Source organism: Drosophila kikkawai, chromosome X, assembly GCF_030179895.1.
Source record: "Drosophila kikkawai strain 14028-0561.14 chromosome X, DkikHiC1v2, whole genome shotgun sequence".
NCBI lineage: Eukaryota > Metazoa > Arthropoda > Insecta > Diptera > Drosophilidae > Drosophila > Drosophila kikkawai.
The window spans coordinates 6,967,666-6,988,720 of NC_091733.1; the positions used below are offsets into that span (position 1 = coordinate 6,967,666).

The 21,055-nt window shown below is 42.3% G+C and overlaps 3 protein-coding genes across 6 annotated transcripts in view; 1 reads left to right on the plus strand and 2 right to left on the minus strand.

Annotated features, from left to right (window-relative positions):
* The window catches only part of LOC108083958 (solute carrier family 41 member 1), a 39,954-nt gene extending 32,028 nt beyond the window's left edge, over positions 1-7,926 (plus strand). For all 4 annotated transcript variants that reach the window (XM_041774732.2, XM_041774734.2, XM_041774733.2 and 1 more), the window contains exons 3-9: positions 181-530; positions 3,072-3,396; positions 3,462-3,608; positions 3,706-3,853; positions 4,515-4,720; positions 4,869-5,017; positions 6,541-7,926. In XM_041774732.2, coding sequence (XP_041630666.1) covers positions 181-530; positions 3,072-3,396; positions 3,462-3,608; positions 3,706-3,853; positions 4,515-4,720; positions 4,869-5,017; positions 6,541-6,744 — 1,529 coding nt within the window. In that variant the 3' untranslated portion in view covers positions 6,745-7,926. The remainder of the gene's footprint in view (positions 1-180; positions 531-3,071; positions 3,397-3,461; positions 3,609-3,705; positions 3,854-4,514; positions 4,721-4,868; positions 5,018-6,540) is intronic.
* Positions 7,927-11,308: 3,382 nt separating this feature from the next.
* On the minus strand, positions 11,309-14,774 carry LOC108083959 (late secretory pathway protein AVL9 homolog). The gene is made up of 4 exons (XM_017179966.3): positions 13,433-14,774; positions 12,798-13,199; positions 12,450-12,630; positions 11,309-12,372 (listed from the first exon to the last, which is right to left on the minus strand). Exons 1-4 carry the CDS (start codon positions 14,496-14,498, stop codon positions 11,838-11,840), a joined length of 2,184 nt encoding a protein of 727 aa, XP_017035455.1. The 5' UTR covers positions 14,499-14,774; the 3' UTR covers positions 11,309-11,837.
* A 2,642-nt stretch (positions 14,775-17,416) lies between these two features.
* Ir8a (Ionotropic receptor 8a) lies at positions 17,417-20,769 on the minus strand. Its single transcript, XM_017179952.1, has 5 exons — positions 20,694-20,769; positions 20,485-20,634; positions 19,773-20,158; positions 19,528-19,707; positions 17,417-19,462 (listed from the first exon to the last, which is right to left on the minus strand). Exons 1-5 carry the CDS (start codon positions 20,767-20,769, stop codon positions 17,417-17,419), a joined length of 2,838 nt encoding a protein of 945 aa, XP_017035441.1.
* Positions 20,770-21,055: the final 286 nt, after the last annotated feature.

The following is a 21,055-nucleotide window of genomic DNA, read 5'->3' on the forward strand; positions in this document are numbered from 1 at the left end:
ACACTCCAGCACTTAGATTAGTATGTAAGAGAGAGAGATCCGAGCACCTAATCCAATCCGGAGGCCCACTTGTGGAACTCTTAATCTGTGCCCGATCCCAAACTAACTAACCCGCATCGTGCAACCCCTTTTTCTCGTTTCGTTTCTTCCGAATATCCCCACAATTGCATCAAACCCCAGATCCTGACAATGAGAAATTGTCGGGCCTACCACATTCGACAACTGGTTCACTAAGCTCAATCATCACGACGTCCATAGCATCCTCCGAACCGGATCCTGGAGCGGCGAGTGGCGGCGGCAGTGGAGGAGGAGGACCTGGCGGTAATGGGGGCACCGGATCGGGTGCCCTAGTGGCAGCAGATGCCTCCAGTATCGCCGGTATCAATGGCAGTTCCGAGGAGAAACTGGCCCTCAACAGGCCAGGAATCAAGCAGGAAAAGTGGACAACCATCCTGCTGCAGGTTTCCATACCGTTCTTCCTTGCCGGTATTGGAACAATCGGAGCTGGCATTGTGCTGGGACGCGTTGAGGTGAGTTTTCATTTATATAAACAAATAAACAAAAGTGTAAAGATTCCTATTGCCCGCAACAGCCCCTGCTGTGAGCACAGATTGCATTTTTGTCGTGCAAAACAAAAACAATGCTAAGCTGACCTTTTAAGTACCCCAATAACTAACAATTTTTATCTAAATCTAAATGGATAAATTCTTTAAAATTTGAAACTGCAAGGGTATACAAACTTCGGAGTGTTGACATTACCTTCCTTTCTTCTTATAATTGCAGTTATACAAATATAAATAATTCAGTCTCGATTTATGTAGATAAAATCGGGCGAATACAGTTCGAGTTGCCAGAAAAGATCACAAAAAAGAAAATATTCTGTAATCAAAAAGTGGGCGAAAAGGAGTTTCTAATACAAATTACATATTCTAGGATGAGTTACACTCCCCCCAAATGGGAGTACTCTATCAAGTCATTTGCGATGCAGTAATTTTCTTCGCTCATCTACTTACTTTGTAGGTGTCTTTGCGATGAGCTTAGCAAAAATTAAACAGAAAAGTCATCGTAAATTGCATCAAATTAAGTTGTTAAATTGTATAATTGTAAGTGCCCTTAGTGGGATTGCTTGTTTAAAAAGATTTGCACCACGTCAAGCGCGACACACAAAAATCACACTGTTTTGCAATTAACCTTTTTGCTTGTGGGAGCAAATAAAGAAGTTGAATGAATCTAAAACTCAATTCGCTGGCTAGGGATAGGGGCACTACCTTCACATCTTAAATTTCGTTTCTCGTTGAGCGAAAATACGACTCGGTCGACCGACACTAGACGAGCAGATCATGTTATCGGTCGGTAGACAACCGAAAATAGAAGAGACTCATTACAAAAGGTCTTTAGTTATTATCATTAAGATATATTTTTTTACTTTGTCAAACGGAACGTAAGAAAATCAATAAGAACAGATCTTTTTCTATGAAGCTTAATTTTTGGGCTATATTTATTGGGTACGAGAACAATCTGTTATTTTTTCTTTGGTTGTTCTAGTACCCTTATAATTTCAGTCAGAAGCAACGCAGTGAAGGGAATATTTCCGACCCTATAAAGTATATAAAATCTTGATCAACATCAACAGACGAGTCAATCTAGCCATACCCGTCCTTCCGTTTCTATGCAAACTAGTCTTGATTTTAATTTTTCTATTAATTGAAACAGAATGGGTCGATTCTTAATAATCCAATTGCAAACTGCAGGGGTATACAATCTTTGGCCGAAATGTAAGTACTTAACAAAAATAATTTAAAAATAAATAATATTAATATATATTTTTTGGCACTGGAGCTTGACAACAAGTTTGATATATTATATACATTATTTTAGTGTTATTTTCGGGACTATGACACCCATACTCGTATCACACACATAGTTTATTTTATCTGCAATCATTAATAACAATCTGATAAGAGAGTTATATGCAGTTAAGTAAATTAGTCCAATTAGGCGGATAACGAATCTCCACATTTCAACGCCATGCTCATAAATATTCAAGTGCAATCCCAAAATGATGTATTCAGAAATGATTGTTTACTATGATAAGAGGCATTTCGCCTTTCTATAATCGACCTGTTCGAGATTCCAGCAAATATTCCAAGCGTGTGAATAAAACATTAGCCGGACTTAAAGAGCACTCACTTGCCTGGAGTCAAACAAGAGCCCCAGACACTACTATTTTTAAACTTCTACCCCTTCACTGTGTACTCAGTGAATTGGCACAATTCCTTTCAGAATGCTATTTATGGCCGTGAACTCGTATGCTAGATCGTAAATGTCTAACTTTCCCGCTAATTAATGCTATTCCACTGCCAAACTGGAGACTGAGCCAGTTGCAGGCGGCCAACACCCGCAGTTAACCGATATATTTTGGAAATCTTTCGGCCAGCGGGGCTGTGGGTGTGCTGCCCAAGGAAATCCGGATAAAGGCAACTGCACTTAATGAATTTAAGGCATCTTAAAGGCTGTAAATGCCACATATTCGGTTTGTTGTACTCGCAAATTGACTAATAAAGTGTTTGCTTGCACAAAGAATTAACAAAAACCCAAAAACGAGTAACCCGAAGCTAACTGGGAGGTTTAATATGCTTTAATTGTACATGTCAGACAATGCTTTCAAATATTGAGGACGTATTAACGTTTGAAAGTCAGTTATATCTGTGACATTGCAGCTTTTTCCAGCTCCAGAAGAGCTGCTTTGTATCACAGCTATAATAAACAAGAAAGGAAGCTAACTTTGGCATGCCGAAGTTTGTATACCCTTGCAGTTTTCAATTGAATCATTGAGAATCGAGCCATTCTGGTCAAATCAAAGCTTCATTCAGATAGCTTTAAAACTGAGGGACTAGACAGACGGGCATGACTAGATCGACTCGGTTGTTGATGCTGATATATATACTTTATAGGGTGGGAAATGTCTCCTAAACTGCGTTTCATACTTCTGACTGATGTTATAATACCCTGCAGGATATAAAAATATATATTTTGTATTAAATACCCCCCCCCCCCCCCTCTTCTTTTAGAAATGGTATGTCTTTAAAAATGTCAGCGAACTGTTTATCCTGGTGCCGGCGCTTTTGGGACTAAAGGGCAACCTGGACATGTGCCTGGCATCCCGTCTTTCCACGCAAGTGAATCTGGGCAACATGACCAGCCGGCAGGGCGTAATACGGATGATCGTAGGCAACATAGCGCTGGTGCAGGTTCAGGCGACCGTGGCCTCCTTTCTGGTAGCCATGTTCGCGGTGAGCGTCGGCGCGGCCATGACCGGCGAGTTCTACTTTGAGAACATGATGCTCCTGACAGCCTCGGCCATGTTCACTGCGACCTCGTCGTGCTTTGTTCTGGGTAGGATTCACATTACCATTCCGTCTCAGTTCGAATGTATTGTAATTCATGCGTTCCCCTTGCAGATTTCGTTTTGGTGGCCGTGATCCTATTCTCGCAGAGGTACCGCCTCAATCCGGATAACTTGGCGACACCGCTGGCCGCCTCCATCGGAGATGTCGTGTCCATCAGTTTGCTGTCCTTCATCGCTTCGTTGCTATACGAGCAAATCAGTAAGTAGGGCCGCTGAAAATACTATCAAATAGGAATCTATTTAGAATACTGACTGACCTACTTTGTAAACAATAATTACGAATGGCTTCCCCACAGAAACGCATCTGTGGATCACCTTCATCGTGGTGTGCTGCTACCTGGTGCTGTTGCCCATGTGGGTAATGATCGTGCTGAGGAACGAGTATACGCGTCCGGTGCTGAAGAGCGGATGGGTGCCGGTGCTCTCGGCCCTCTGCATAAGTGGGTACGTACTGCGCACTGCGCACTCCCAATTCAAACCGTTTCCTACGATCAGGTCGGGCGATGGACTCTATAGCCTAGAGCAGATGATGGGGCAGAAATCAACCAGTCAATTGCTTGCTATATTTAGATATCTAACAATTTTATTAGTGCCAAATCATGTCCAGGTGCTGTGTCCACACAAGCACACTAGCCCGAATATGGGGAGTAAGTAGCCTGGGAAAAAATTCGCACAAATTGTCCCTGACTCGTGTGGGTCAAGCGCGTGTATAATTAGAATTCCAAGTAGGATTACAACTCTGCAGCGTAATTATTTGCCATGACTTGGGGGTTTGCGACACCCAAAACAAGGCTTCAGAAGACTAAAAATAAGAGCCCACTTCAAGCTGCTAAATCAAAGCCAAAGCGGTGGCTTAAATTTTTAGATCCATCAAAGAAGTATTAGAACTGGGAATGAATACTATAATTTAATCGGTAAACAATCTCAAAACTAGTTGAAATCTTACAACAATACATTCATATATACTCCTTTTGAAATGAATTGCCAAACATCAAAACGAAATAAAGTCCTGGAAGGTTAACTGGGATCTAATCTTTTTTGTATACTGGTTAGCAAAATGTTTTTATTATTAAACGCTTTAACCAATACTTTGTACTATTTGCAGGCTGGGTGGCCTGGTGTTGGACGCCGCTGTTGAAGTATTCAAGGGCTTCGTGGTATTCCAGCCTATCATCAATGGAATTGGCGGAAATCTGGTGTCGGTGCAGGCCAGCAAGATATCGACGATGCTGCACCAGAGCTCAATTATTGGCATTATACCACCGCACACGAAGATCTTGGAGTGGCCCTGGAGGGCGCTTTTCAAAGGAGGTAATGTATAGGCCAATTTAAAGCTTATACTATATATATACCATTAAAATCAATAGATAATCATTAAATTACGTGCATTAGATTAGGTGCTCTGATATTAATTGATCGAGAATCAAGACTAACAAGTTGTCTATCGGCTATTCCACAGTTCCCTATGCAAAGACGGCGAGAATACTTATCGCCATGTCAATTCCGGGCAATATTCTGTTCATCTTTGCCGCTGATTATATCAACATGAACACCTCGACGGTCAGCTGGGTCTTTGTGCTGTCCTATCTGACTGCCAGTTTGGTCCAGGTGAGTCTAGAAAATAGTACAGTAAAGTATTCGATCTTAAAAGGGGTTAATGTATTTAATATCTTAAGAATATTGTTTTACATCGGTCATAGCAAAAATGACGCAGTTAGGCATAGTTGAAGGGAGGTCGTTTGGTATTCAATGTATGAGCATCAAACAGTTTTAAGCGCTCTCCTGAAAAGTGCCATTTGGGAAGTCGGTGTCACGATATAACACGATTAATCGGTTTGAAATTTGGAACTAAACATCTTTAACTTATTTTTAATTTTAAATATTTATTAATTTAACAAATGAACTAAACTTTTTGGGGTTTTGACTTTTGGGCATCGGGAAAGAATGTTAAAAATAAAAATGCCACTTTACATTTGCTAATTTTCTTCGTACCGTACCTTCCATCTAAGCTAGACCCTGTTGGGAATCCTAAATGTCGATGCGAAGGCAATACAGTCTAACAGACTAGACCTCGAGTCTGAAAAAACCCTACAATTCTACACAGCATAGGTCGTTGCTAAAAAAACAAATTTCAATATTACTTTTAACACAAAATTGTTTAAATGTTGTGTTGAAAAGTGGCCCGTTTTGCACCGAATGAACCTTACCTTCTATTAATCATTAAGAACTTTATTACCTACATTTCCGTCGTAATGCCCATATGATACACTAATGCAGTTTTCATTAATTAGCTACTTCATTAGAACCTTGAAAGAGACCACTATATGTGTAATTTTGTGTAATTTGGCTTGAATTTTGCTTGGATTATTTTGGTAATACGACTACGGTCACACCGACCGTAAAAGGTAAACAAAAAAAAAACGGCCGCCATTCGAGGCGTATTACTATGAATTTCTGAATTCCTCGTCGAAGTATTCTTGCATAAATAAATGCAGAATCCTTTAAATTTATGTTTTTAACGTATAATGCTTAAATTTTTTTTAATTATTACCAAAAAAAATGTTTATATTAATTTTACAGCGTAAGAACCATGCCCTCGCAAAACATATTATTTTTCCTAATTTTCTTATATTTTTTCAGTTCAAAAAACCAGCGAAATGATATAAAAATAAAATTCTCATTGTGAGACCATACTGTCAATGAGCTGGCTAATACATTTTTCAATTACAATTTTCTTCATTAAACCCGTATTTTGTTATCGAGTATCTAGTATATAATATGTAGATCTATCGATTATCGCGTCAATGAAGTAGCTAATGCATTATTCTAATGCATTAGAGCGCAATATAGTCGTCTTGCTCGCACTTGTGTAAAACGCAATAGCGCTGTCAAATCTTTAATGAAGTCTCTAATTAATGCGGCAGTGTCATGCCAGTATAATTATTGTTAATTCGGCGTCAAGCTATCAGGGCTTAATGACACTTGTCACTCTTATTCCATTGAGCTGCTATAGCACTTAATGGCACAACTTTGTAATACAACTTCTCTAATGAAAGACATTTAGGAAATCGAATTTAAAGTGCTTTGGCATTTGTCTTTGCCCATATTCTAATGGTTTGTTATGACTTCAGGTGATGCTGCTGCTGTACATTGCCCACATCATCGTGCACGCGATGTGGAAGTGGAAGATCGATCCGGATAACTCGGCCATTCCCTACCTAACGGCCCTGGGCGATCTGTTGGGCAGCAGCCTACTGGCGGTGGCGTGGATCTTTACAATGTCCGTAGGCATGGAGTACGGCGCCGGGATGGAGACCCTCAATGCACCCAACTAAAGTCCAGGCTAGCTAACACCACTTAGAACTAGTTGATGGGTCAAGCGTAAGCTGTACAACGCTAAGCGATAAACCAAGAAGGCAGCCACACCACAAACACAATATAAAGAACTGTTATGTACCTTAAAGAAATATATAGAAACATAGAAACAGAACGTATATAGCCTCCCGATTACCAGTTCCCAGTCCCAGTCCCCGCACAAACCGGAACCGGACGTCAACTAATTTCTAATGAAGCGTGAGATCCTTTTACATTGTGTCCTTCTTCACATGGCTTTTGCTTGTGTTCCTTTTGCTCTACCGAAAACGTATGTATGATATATAATATATCACATAAATGTCGATTTGCAGGCGTTCTGCGTCATATTTTTTAAGGCTTTTAGGACAATATTATACACATTTGAAACAAATATATATATATATACAATATATATGTACATGTATAGGAAGAAGAGCAGACGAAGAAAACCGATAATAAAACGTAGGCGGTTCTTGGTAGATATTCTTTCGTTTTTTTTTTTTACCATAAGCAGCCAAAAATACTAATTATCATAAATCGAACCTACTTAATTCCTTAATTTACAAACCAATTGTGTAGTATTAGCCAAGATTTGATTTTTGCAAGTCTCGCTTCCATTTCGTGAATGTATTTTTATAAATATTATTATTTGTCTGGTGTCTCATTGTCCCCTTCCCTTTCCCTTTCCTTACCTTACCCACTTCCCCGAACCCCACTTCTGCTTGGTGAATTTAAAGAGAAGCAATAATTACAACTAAAAAATAAACTCTATTTATTATTGCAAGCACTCGATGATAGTAGAGGGAGACGATGATTAAATGTGTCTTTTATTTGTATATTGTATAGATATTTTTAAGTTCAAAACCGTGTTAAGTTCTTAAGTCCTTGAAGCGAGGAATATTGTAGGGCCCGCAGGACAGAAGGAGTTTGTACGTTCTGCAACAAAAGTGAACAGGGAATAAAAACGATGAGAATGAGAGACGTTCTGAAAGGAAATGTGATCGATATTTAGAAATAATAATACAACTAATAATATTAATTATAAACTGAAAAACGGAAAACCAGTAAACAAAATAGAATTAATATTGTGTAATACTTGAAACAATAATACCAATTAAATAAATATGTTGGAATAAACAGAAGAAAAAGAAATCCGTTCATAAGCCGAAAGCCTATTTTATTTATGCCCCATCAAAAGAGGTACGTATGTCATTTTTTTAGCACACGTGTGGAAAATTGACAACCCAGCAGACAAAACCTTCGTTTATGATATTGAAAACGATAGACTTGTGGGTTTCAAGCGGACAAAACGTCCGATTCAGGCTCACAAACGATAATAAAGTATAATACAATTTTCGGAATCCGAATAAGGTTTCGATTGCGGACCTTTTCCGACATTAGTGAGTATAATCCTGAGAATTTGCGATACTCGTTCGCTATTCGTCCGTTTGAGCGTCCATTTTTGAGCATTTAGCGAAACTAATGCGGAAAGTCCAATTCTTTGTCCGTATTTAATATTTTTAGGGGACATTTTTCGGATCCATCCTCACTAATTCCGGGCTTTGTCTGCTGGGAATATTATTTTATTAACAAAATGTTACAAAACTTTGACCACAGATTTTGATGAACAAAAATTGAACGAATTGGAGAAAGAGTTACAGGTAAAAAAAAATGTACGCTTTTTTGGTTAAAATATCTTTAAAACCTGAGGTAATGGGGATTTTTAGAGGTGGGATTCGAGTTCAGCGCTTGAAATACCCTCAGAATAGTATATTCAGATTACTTTGTCGACCTGTTTTATATTATAAATCCAGGGAGAAGAAAAACTTTAAACTTAAAAGTGTAAATGAAAATGTATAGGTGAATATATCATATAACTTTGTTCTTGTTTTGACACATAAGCTTATACCTTGAGGTATAGATATTTTATATAAATTTGTCCTTTTTTTTTACAAATTTAAAATCTTTTAAATTTATTAAAATCGATTTACTTCATTACATATCTTGTAGTTACCGGTCCCGAACGTAGAATTTTTCCCAACTCACGTTTTCCTCTAAATATTGGGTGTACAAGTAGAAAACCGCCGTTTTTTTTTCATAATTTTATTCCCAAGCTTTTTAGGCGAAGGGAAATTGATTTCTGAGTCACACCCAAGGAATCCGCGAGTTCTTGTTGTGTCTGACAAGAATCTTCATCCAGCAGAGCCTACAAACTTTTTCACAGGACGCGGTCGATCCTTGTCTTCCACGTCATACTCGCCATTTTTAAACTTCTCGACACGTTCCTTTTACTTATACACGACTCATCATAAGTTTCTACGATCATTCGACGCGCTTCAGCTGCCGATTTTTTCGAATTGAACGCGAAAAGCTTATTCGGTTCGAATTTCGACATTTTCGTGCACCAACAAAATGATCGACAATAAGAATACACGAACGAGACAATGTAGAGTTGTTGACCGATATTTAAGCTCGCCATTTGGCGTTCCCCATCAAAATTTCTCACCGTTTTGTGAAGATGGCACAACCTACCTAGTCGAAAACGGCGGTTTTCTACTTGTACACCCAATAACTTTAAACATAGTCTCCTGTTCTTAATGGGTTGAAATAAAGAGTTTTGATAGAAAAGTGCAAGCATATATGTACATATATATTGTTTGCATGCGAAATAATTAAATATAAAAATGATCTAAAAGCAGCTGAAAGTAAAAAAAAAAAGTATTTTCAAAAATCGTGAAAATTTTCTTCTACATTGTAGAATAAATAATAATAAATAATAAATTGTAATATAAAAATATGCATAACTTTATTATCTTTCAACATATTCGCAAATCATCTAGAAATTTAAATGTAGAACGGTAAATGCAAAGGTGAATATTATATTATTTTAAATTATTTTAAACAAATGTAAAAGAATAGAACCTGAGATAATGTTATGTAATTAACCATATTTTACTACAACCTACGCAAAAAAATTTCTAACTTTTTTTGTGTTTCCTTGGTCCTCATATAAATGGGAAACTAAATTTATATAAGAACATAGAAAAAACAATAAAAAGTTAGTCATTTTCAAAACGTTTCATATTTCTCCTTGTAGGTTTCTTCATTTCATTTAATCGAAACGAATCGGGTTTTAATGATTCAATTTTAAATTGCAAGAATATAAACACACTTCTGCGCTATAAAGTTAGCTGCCTTACAAGACAAAAAATAATTTCATGTAGAAACTCAGCTACAGACTTCAACAACTTATTCAAAAGCTGTTTACTATGCGGCTTTAGCCCTCAACACGCACATTTTTATAGTTAAATGATAATAGCTGTGTGAATAATATTTACCGTAAATAATTGATTATCAATGTTTTCTTTAAGGGGGTCTTCTCATTGGGCAACTTTTTTTTCGATTTTTTTTTTTGCATTTATTTATAGCTTTGGATGCTGTGTATATGTCGCCAAAAGGATTTTTAGAAATTCGAAATACTTTAGAAGATACAGCCTTTTTTGTGAAGCAAGGTCTATGCAAAATGAGCTTTTTTTAAACTTCTAACGCGTTTATCTCGAAACCACGTTTTTCGAACTGGCGGCCATGATATCTCCAGTTCAACTGAACCGATTTTCATGAAACAAAGTGGAATCGACGCAGAATTGTCACCATTCTCGGGTGACGGAACAGATTAAAAAAAAATTTTTTTTTATTTTTTTTTTTTTACACTAAACTACAAAAAAAAGCCCGAAATCGAAATTTTTTTTTTTGAATGGCCGCCATTTTGTTTAAAAAAAATTTTTTAAAAATCTGTTCCGTCACCCGAAAATGACATCTATTCTGATTATAACCCCGTTTTTTTTTTTTCATTTCGGACGCTCTGGAGACCCTGAATCGTGGCCGCCAGGACGACACATTTTTTTTCGACCACCAAGTTTGAAGTCTCATTACTCTTTGAACAACCCTCGTATCGAGGCAAGAACAACTTTTTTAGTTACTTTGAACATTTTTGAATACAATAAATAAAAAAAGTTTTCAATTATTTTTTGCGTTTTCAAATAAGAATTTTTTTAAAAAGGGTCCAAAAAACGGCTTTTGAATGAGAAGACCCTCTTAAACAAAAAAAACATCATCCACTTGGAAAAGAAAAAAATAATTGCTGAAATTTAGATTTTTATATATAAATTCAATTTAAATTATTTGTTTGAGTTTTATTTAATCGCTCAAATAATAATTATCATTATTTTGAAGACAAAAAGTAACACTCAAAAATAAATATTTAAAATTTTTGGCTTAGAATTTCGTTCAAACTGCAATATTTTCTCTTTAAGAGGTTTCTTTGACAAAAATTGTTATGTATTTTTGAATAAACCACTTAGGAAGAAGATAAAGAAGCACTTTGAACGAAATTCTGATCCTAAAAACATCATTATTTTTTTAGTGTCAAAATAATAATTATTCTTTGAGCGATTAAGTAAATCTAAAATTATAATTATTAAAGGTAAGCAACTAAAATCAATCGATAATCAGTACTCAAAATCAATCAAAACTCACTCATAATGATCACGTGACCTGGCAAATACATATTTCCAAAGAAAACGAATTGTCTGTTTATTTCATTTGCAATTTAAACTGTATTAGGTTTGGGTACATACATACATAAGGTAAAAAGAGCGGCATTGAAAATCTTTCGTGGACTTGGCTGGCGAGAGGCAAGGGCGACGACAACTTCCATATGACTTTGCAGGTTTGCTCATTGCCACAAGGATTAAGCCTTGCCATTGCCTACATTTTTGGATAACAAATTGCACTTGGAACGGTTTAGTTTCACATAGATGTGGTGGGGGTGGGGGGGGGGGGGGCGGCAAGGATGCATACACATACATAAATACATATATTAATTGTAAATAACATTAACTTTTGGCCAATTGTTTTGGGTTAAAAAAGAGCAAGAGGGAAGAAGAGAGGGACAGTGGTGGAGAAATTCAACACTGCGCCTGAGACCGATACATTCAGATGCGTAATAAATAATTATGAAGTAGCTTATAGATCGATTTTATACAATGCTGCTGCCATCGACGGCGTCGCGTTCTCAGACAATGAAGACATCGCCACTGCTGTGCTCCACTGCTGAGGTGGCCATGTCGCCGCTACAGCCTGGGCGACCACCGGCCTGCTGCTGCGAAGTGGCCGAGATCTTGGATTCCGCCTGCGGTTGATTCTTGTCCAGCAGCTCCGCCTCGTGGCCGATCTCCACGATGCCCTGCGGCTGCTGCCTCCAGGCGAGATCACGCGATTCGTGCGATTCGGGAGCGTCGTCCTGACCCGACAGGTGTATGCTGACCCCGGCCACATCCAAGTCGTCACCGTTCTTGTGGTTTTGGAATGTCACCGAGATTTCATGGGCTGCTGCTGCTCCCTCGTTGGCCTCGCCGCCACCTCCCTCCGGGTCATTTGAATTGTTTGCTGTGGGCGTGGCGGCATTAGCATTCGTCGGTTGCGTTGTTATCGATGACCACCAGCTGGAGATGGCGCCCTTGGCCTGCGAGATGGCACCGCCGACCGCCCGACTTGTGTTGTTCACCGCCTGGTTGATCTTCCGCCCGCTCTCGCTGTTCTGCATCGTTCTACGAAAGGCGTGGCACACAGTTTGAGTTTGCTTCAAAATGAGACAAGGACAAGGACAGGGCTGGCTGCTACTCACTGTGCTAGTTTCAGCTTCATGTCCGCGACAGACAAGGTTCCTGCAAAGGGATGACCTGCGGGCAGGGCGTCGAAGAAGTCCGGGTCGGGCCGCACATCATACCACTCCTGAAAGCATTGGGTCCGCTTGAAGGCAGCCATGAAGTGGCTGTTGAAGTGATCGTTGTCCTTTGGCGTAACATCTACGAAGGATATGCAAAGATAACCCGGAATCATTCTCGAAAAGTTCGTTTGGTGAGTTAGTAACCCACTTTCACATTTTACAGATGCTTCCAACGAATACTTTTGTGACCCACTGTACCTCAACTGAGAGCACTCCATCGAAAAAAAAAGACAGAAAAAGGCTCACCTGGCGCCACTGCAGTGCGAAGCAGGGCCAGTATGTATCCCTGAAACTGCTCCCGGATCCAGTACTCGCTGCCCTCCGCATCCTCCTTGGGCGCCTGCACGTGCTTCATTATGTAGTCCATGTAGCGAAGGTCCTCGGTGCTTAGCACCAGCTGACGTCGAAGCTCCGGGTCGTGGGCATCCAGGCTGGCCGCCTCAATGCCCACCAGGACGTCAGCCAGCTGACGCTTCTGCTGGAAGAGGACGTTAGAGGTGCCGATGATGTAGGAGAGCACCATTGGATCGCTGAGCAGATCCATGTACGGCAGCGACAGATACGGCAGGCAGAGATTGCCGCTGGCGAAGATGCTAACCGGGGCGCGGTACTCATCCGGGTTGACCAGGCACAAGGCGGCGAGGTTAGCTGCATGTAAATACATTCTTTAACTTTAGCTACTTATAAGGAAGACCTCAAAACAAAGGATCTCAAAGAACTGCAGTCTTAACCCTCTAGGCACTATTCACAATTCCAATTCTTTCTGGAAAGCGGCACTAGAGGGTTAAAGACAGAGCTCCGGAATAACTGCGAAGCAATCCGTTTAGATGGGGCGCATGGGGACATGCCTTGCTTGGGTAATTCAATGTTCAGCTACTCACACGCCAGTGTATCCACGCTGGCCTCCCGTGTCAGCGATATACTCCGCTCGTTCGAGGAGCCGGGAAAGTTAGACGAGTCCTGCGACTGTGAGTTGGGCGTGGAGTGCGACGAGGTGTCATCGCCACTGCCCTGCTCCTCGCCCACAGACGCGGCGGACGAGACGAGCGCCAGTTCCTCCGCCTCGCCCTCAAGGGCCGTGGCGCTGTCCGGCGTTAATTTCTGCTCCTCCAGCAGGGCAGACGGTGCGCCTGCCGACGGCGATGAAATGGCGGCTCCCAGTTTGGCCTCCGCCTGAGCTTCCCGCTGCAGGGAGTCTGTGAAGTCGGGCATAGGCGACAGGGGACGGGAGGTGCGGACGCAGGCCACCTCCTGGAAGCCCTTCTCAAGCAGACGCGGCACCAGCGAGGCCATGCCCAGGATTAGCACGCACATGCCGCGCACGGGCGAACCGAAGCACACCACACGGCGCTGCAGCAGGAGGAGTTTGAACAGCATGAGGGTCTTGTGGCGCCAGTGAAGCACTATCTCCCGCAGCGACAGGCCGACATGGAAGTGGCGCAGCGGGCGACGCGACTCATCGTCCAGCAGGCAGGCGTTCAGCTGCTGATAGGCCTTCACCAGCAGCTCCGTGCAAGAGAAGTCTCCCTGGTCGAAGAAGGCGTCGGCGATCAGCGACAGCTTCACCTCTATGTAGCCGTAGATGGGCAGGCGGGCCAATATGCAGACGGACTTCTGCACCGTGCTGCGCGTGACGTCGGCCGTGCGGATCTTGAGCCGTTCCACGGGTATCTGGCGGTAGCAGGACACGCCGTAAATGCTTTCGGCAGGCTCGAAGAGGCTGGGCAGATTGAAGAAGACCGTGTCCTCGACAAAGTTGTGCGAACCGTCTGGCAGAGCCAGCGTGGGCAGGTACTTCCAGCCGGAGGGGCACTCGTGGCGGCCCGTGGAGCCGGAAACAAGCGGTGGATGCGAAAACTCCACCTGGCAACCCAGCTTGTGGTGAAAGCCCACCACCAGGATGTGCAGGATGGGCGGCTTGTTTTCCGGCTCGCTGGTGCGCTCCATCCTGGCTCCAAAATCCCCCTCCACTTTCTTTGACGCAACGCAATTGTTATTGTTTACACCCCTCCCTTTGTCGCACTTTTTTCCGCAATTTTCCCCGAACTCCTCTGTCTGCGTCTGCGTTCGTTCTTGTACTCTTGCATCGGCGGCAGCAGCAGGTACTTCGCTCGGTTTCTTCTCTTCCAACTCGTAGTGTTTGTTAAACTATTTCCATAAATGTTTAATAAACACGAATAAATTCAATTGGTTTCGAGAATCTATAGTATTAGCGATGGTACATATCTATCGATAGCTGGCTTATTCGATTGCACGGCTCCCCGCTAGAGCTGGTAATAAATCGATTTGCAGTAAATCGATTATAATCGAATAAAATCGAAAACAAAATTTAAATTATGTATGGATTCGCAGCATAAACTTATAATTTTATAATACTTTAATTATTTCAAATATTTCATCATTTTTACCCCTCAGACTGCAGACTAGCTTAATTTTTTAAGAGTGCTAAAATGTATATTATTTCTTCAATTATTTCTTTTAAAGCAACGAAAAGCATTGATTACACTGAATTTTCAGCATTAGGAAGGACTACCAACTCTAAATTTCCAACATTACTGTCTAGTGCGTTTTTACAATTTTCATATTTAAACTAAGCAGTTGTAGTTTAAAAAAACCTTATCTTGTACACCTTATTATAATATTTCACAGGTCCAAGGTCCGTTGTAGAAAAATGCAAGCTGCTCGACTCCAAAGTTCATATACCCTAGTGGGTATAATTATGTTGATGAAATCTTTTTGTGACTATTATTTCCTAATTTTTCCTAATATCGTTACATAACGGTGCTACGAATATGGAGAAAAGAAATTATTTATTTTTAGTTTAAAAGATCGGCCTTTGCTAAGGAGCATATCAACAAGCCAAAGGAGTTCTGGAAGAGCGTTCTGTGGACCGATGAAAGCTCTTTTGAGTATAAATCATCAAAAAATATGGTACAAAGACTCGGAGCCTTGGTTCCTATAACTGGATCGATGAACCAAGGGCAATGTCTTAGCACCCTAAATGATCATTCCTTTCCTTGCGGTGATAGACTTATTGGGAAATCATTTATCCTGCAACAGGACAATGCCCCATACCACAACACTACATTTTTGAATGATGTTGGTGTTAACACTTTACACTGGCCACCTCAAAGTCCCAATTAAAGTATAGAAAACGTGTGGTCTCTTTTAAAACGAAGGAGAGAATTTTGCTTAATTAAAACTAGAGATGAAGCTATTTCTGAGGTCACTTCCCTGTGGGAAGAGATATCTCCAAAAATAATTCAAAATTTAGTGGATTAATTTTAAAGACGACTCCAAAAAGTACTTGAATCCCAAAGAGGGTATACATTTTACTAAATTCTCAAAAAATGTTGTACCATTGTTAAATAAATACTCAGATTCTTAAATCTGGAATACTTGTAAAAATACTTATGCCAACACATGCAATTACAAATAAATTTATATCTTCTAAGGTTTCCATGAAAATATATTTCTTTACGTATTTGTAAGTTTACCATTTTCAAGTTAAGTTCGTCAAAATAATTATGCCAACCAGTGTACATATTTAAGTAAATACATTTGAAGTTACACGCATAACTATACCGACAAGTCAGACTCAACGATTTTCCGTTTTTCCAAAAAAAAATTTGTTTTAAAAGTCAATGACCAGGATTTCTCTGAATCGGCTGAAAAGAGTAGTCAAAATTTTGTACAGGTCTCTGAACGTATATTTATGTTATATATTATTTTTAAGTTTATTGAATCGAAGCCTATCAGTTTCCAAAATTAAGCCTATTTAATATTTAAACTATATGAACCTCTCAACTGCAACATCAAAGCGCATCAATATTAATGGATTCTAAAACAAAGTACAATTGGAATTTATTTTCAACGACATTAGTAAAGCATTTGACGCAGTCAATCATTTTGTACTTATTAAACTCCTATTGTTAGGTTTTTCGAATAAGATGTCTACGTAATAAATGCATACTTATACGAAATGAAGGAGTTTTAATTAACAACATTGTCTATCGAGTTGTAGGGTGTACCCCAAGGCAATCACGCCATTTTATTCACAATTCACAGGCCCTGATGATGTCAAACTTTGTTTCCCTCTTAAGAGATCCCATCTTGCAATTTTAGGAATACTTAAACCACACTGGAATAAAGCCCGAGTATCCCTAATATAATTAGCAGTAGAAAGACTTTGCCCCCTAAAATATGTCCTCTCTTTGGATCGAGGAACTTGCTAACGAATGGGGAACAGCTTAAACAACTTATGCCCAGATCGACCAAAGGGTAGGGTCAGACCGTCACGAAAATTCTGGGCCATATTTCCAGACATATCGAGCACGTGTTCTATGATCGCATTACACTAATTGTATAGTCAATTTCCCTCAGACTGTATCACTGTTGCCCAAACCGTATGTCAGCTTTTTCTTTTAAATGGATTAGAATTGGATTAATAATGTATTTTGTATATATATTGACAGATATTTGCCAATGCATACAAATAATTGTTATAGGAAATCTAAGAAATGCCCTTTAGTTCCGTGAAGAACAAAAAAAAAACAAAACAGAGTACCAAATAACTAGAAAAAAACAATTGTAATCGCAATATTTAAAAAGATACTAAGCAAGTCGGTCAATTGTAATAAGGTATCTTCTTTATTTTGTGAGAGCTCCATTTTAATATCAATCATAACTCCGATATCTGCGCCATCAGGGTGAAGCCATTCACCCTGCCATGCGTGTAATATTTAGATATATATAGCGTATATATAGCATTCTTCCATTAATTATTGTTTAACTATGAAAACCAATGCGTTCTACCTTGGGTGCAGGAGAGTCAAAAGAATGTCCAACATAGAGACACTGGGTCATCATTCCATGTAGCCCATTTGGGAGTCTGTGGTGCCGCCGAGGTTCCGACGCGAGTAGAGTCCCTGACGCGGCTTGAACTTACCATCGCCCAGCGTTACCTTGTCCGGCATCTTTTTGCCCCGAAAAGTAGCAGATTCGAAGGATGGCGGCGGAGATATCTTTACCTGTTTCATCTGCTCCGCCGGAGGAATGTGCCAAGCCTGCTTCATGGTGGCCACCGCACTGGGCGGACCCGTTGAGGAGGTGTCGCCGCCGCCCTCGTTGCCATCGTTCCCGTCCACTGGCCTAACCAGCGTGATGGGCGGCTCCAGCTTGTTCGTCTTCCTTTTGTAGTAGAGCACCTCCATACCGAGGGTCATCATGGCCAGAATGAGGCCGAAGAGGGTGGCGATGAATACGCCGCCGAGACTCTCCAACGTAATGCCCTCTTGGTCCTCGGACAGCGGGCAATTGCGCAGATTCGACTGATTCCAGTACTTGGCCTTTAGCTCCTCGAAGAAACGATCCTTCTGCAGTTCCAGGATGGCGTAGCTCAGCTCGTCGCCCAGGTGGCTGCCCTGCTGGACGGCCACCGCATAAGGTTGCTCCGCGAACACCTCGCCCACCTCAGTGAGATTGCAGTTGCGTGTGATCTCGTATTTGATCTCCGCCGAGTCGTGGATGAAGGCGTAGTCGGCGTTCTCATGGGCGTCCACGTTTGCGAATCCCTCGCGGGCATCGACCACCGGCTGCGAGCTGTTGATGGCCAGCAGTATGTGGCCGTACTGCTCCTTGATGGGGTAGTCCCATATGCGAAACTTCTTGAAGTCCTTGGAGGCGTTCAGCGCCAGCTCTTTCCACATACGATACAGCGTGTCCTCAGCGAACTTCATGTTCACGAAATACTGATGCGTGTCGGAGTCCTTCACCACGGTGTAGTTGATCCTTGACTGTCGAGCTAGCTGCTCCAGGGACTGAACCGGCGTCTGCATCCGCTCAACGGTAAGAAAGGCCGCCAAGTTCGCGGTGAAGGTGGCCAGCATGAGGACGACGAATAGCCAGTAGGCGGCTACCAGCATCCGCCCTGAGATGGCCTTCGGAGCCTCCCCGCCACCTTGCGGCGTGAACGAGGTCAAAGCAAACCAGAAGCTCTCGCGAAGCGTAAAGTCCCGACAGGCGTAAGGATAGGCTGCCCTGTTGTTCTTGGAGCTGTATGGCGAATATTTGTCCATGAACCATATCATGATGGCCGTGCCCACCAAGGCGGCCACGATGCTCAGCCAGACCTCCACGCGCAGCACGGTCATGAACTTGAAGAGCGACGTCCGTCGCACCGGCTTCCTAATCGCTATCGATATGCCCGTCTGCTCGAAATACGGCGGCAGGAAGTCCACCACCTCTTCCCGCTCCGAGTACATCTTCAGGGCTGCGATGGCAAAGTCCGTTTCGCCGCGTACCAGATCCCCGACCACGCCATCCCACTCGCCGAACTCGTTCACCTCGCCCATGTGTCCCACCTCAGGCGCCACTATGGCGTACTCAAAGTTTAGCTTCTGCGCCAGCCGCACGATAAAATCGATGCAGTAACCTTCCCAAATGGGCGAACCGCTCCGATCCCGTACCAGTTCACCCGTCTTTGGGTTGCGACGCAGGTAGCTCCACGGCACGCTCTCCGCCGTCCCGATCCTGAAGAACCGACGCGCCGGACTAATCGTCTCGTTGAGCAGCCGCATCCGGCTCCCTGACGATGACCAGGCGGCCAGATCTGTCTTCGCCTCGTGTTCGGAACTGTAATAACCAGCGGAGATATTAACTGCGTAACTTAAACCTGGAACCGGGATCTGTGTCTTGTCTAGAAGCTGCTGAACGGGCGACGCGTAGGTCAGAAAGTTGCTCCAGTGCACATAGTCCAGCCAGGTTGTGTCGGCTTCCGATACAGGATCTTCTTTCTCCGCGGACAAGTCAGAGTCTGTGGCATTGCAGTCTTGGTAGACGACGTCCGGGCGTATTGCCTGGGCCGTTTCAATCAGGCTGCGCATCACATTCAGCAACATGCCGCGCTGCATCTGGAGGGGATTTTAAATAGGCAAATGGCGGTGTAAGATCAGGAAAAGAAGGGCAGCATACGCACCGTGAAGCCACTGCCGCAGTACAGATCTGGCATGCTCATCGATCGGCAAATCGCACGCGGACTCAGGGTGAATCGCGTGCACAGCTCCGCCTGACGCTTGTACTTGAACACCCGGTCCCGCGTGTCGAGAAACACAAAGTGCCATTCGAGAGATCGCTGGAAAAGTCCAGCCTTTTGCACCTGTCAGATGTCATGATAAAATAGAGAAAAGAAGAACGATGCGGTTACTCCCAAAGTCAACATACCTTTTCAAAGAGCCCATTCATGGCGGCGCCGCGGGCAAATAACGCTACGTAGGTGGGCGATGGACGCAGCGCTCGAATGCGCTCCACGAAATTCTGCCCGGGATCGGACGCACTGGCGTCCATGATAATCGTGCGGAAGGGATAGCCGCTGAGCATCTGCTGCATAGCCTCGCTCATATCGCGAGCGTTAATGAAGACCATGGCCACATTGTTGGCGCGCTTCTGGCGCATGAAGTCACCAAACATGTCGAGAAAGGGGCGCAGAATGCGTTCCAGGCGCACATAGGGAATGCCCAAGGAGCGAACCAAACCATAGCCTTCGGACCAGTGCTTGTAGGTGAGATCGATGACTACGTTGGTGCCGACGGTGGACAGAATCTCACAGACTGGCCAAAGAACATAGAAAAATAATAAAATGAGAGCCTTTTTGAGACAATTCATGACGGATATGTATGTCCCAGGGCTTTCACAGAGCTTCTAGGGTAACATATTGCTATTTATGGTAAAGATACCTAATAAGTATCAATTCTAGGATTTTTTAGTTGGCATCCAGCAGTGATTCTCCTACTCTCGTTCTTAGTTAGGAGTAACCAAAGACACCACAAGTTTAAGTTTCTTGAAATTTTGTTATAAGTTTGGAGTGCAAAACTTTTTCTTTTAACAAATGTAAGCTGTTCTTTTACTTATACCGTCTCTGGAGAATTCTACTTACATCGCTGCATGTCCTGGCCATCCTCAGTCCGCGTCAAAGTCATGGACACATCGTCCACCTTCAAATCGAGTGGCATGGCTCCGAGCTCCTTGAGGACCACTGCCATGTCTGCATCGAACTCCGGCCGCTGCACCGGCTCAATCCAAAATGCTATTAGGAGTAATCAGAAATTTATCTCTCAATCGAGGCGAATTTCCAAGAACACCCACTTATTTTGAGCATCGCCGCGTCGGCAGTCGAGTGGCCGAATAGGAGCAGCAGCACCAGTAGTTCCAGCAGCTCCATGTTCCAACCGATTGCGTCGAGTTCCCACCGGGATTTGAGTCCTGGCATCGAACAGGAGTTGCTCAATTTGCTGGCCAATTATGTCAATTATAATTCGCGTGCTATGCCCATCAATGGACAGTATAAATTTTTCAGCAACTGGAAATGACAGCCGTCTCCGAGGAGCCTCACTCCCCATACCCCATTTCCCATTTCCCATTCCAAATTCCAATACCCAAGTAAAGTCAAGTTGAAATATTGGCTTCGGTTATTTCCTTATATTCAGTTCATCCAATGTAGTAAAAAA

Coding starts and splice junctions, on each gene's coding strand:
- LOC108083959 (XM_017179966.3), bottom strand. CDS start 14,498: ATGGAGCGCACCAGCGAGCCGGAAAACAAGCCGCCCATCCTGCACATC. Junction 12,631..12,797: donor TCGCACTGCAGTGGCGCCAG/GTGAGCCTTTTT, acceptor TATCCTTCGTAG/ATGTTACGCCAAAGGACAAC. Junction 12,373..12,449: donor ATGAAGCTGAAACTAGCACA/GTGAGTAGCAGC, acceptor CGCCTTTCGTAG/AACGATGCAGAACAGCGAGA.
- Ir8a (XM_017179952.1), bottom strand. CDS start 20,769: ATGGAGCTGCTGGAACTACTGGTGCTGCTGCTCCTATTCGGCCACTCG. Junction 20,159..20,484: donor TGGCCAGGACATGCAGCGAT/GTAAGTAGAATT, acceptor TTCTTTGGCCAG/TCTGTGAGATTCTGTCCACC. Junction 19,708..19,772: donor TGAATGGGCTCTTTGAAAAG/GTATGTTGACTT, acceptor GACATCTGACAG/GTGCAAAAGGCTGGACTTTT.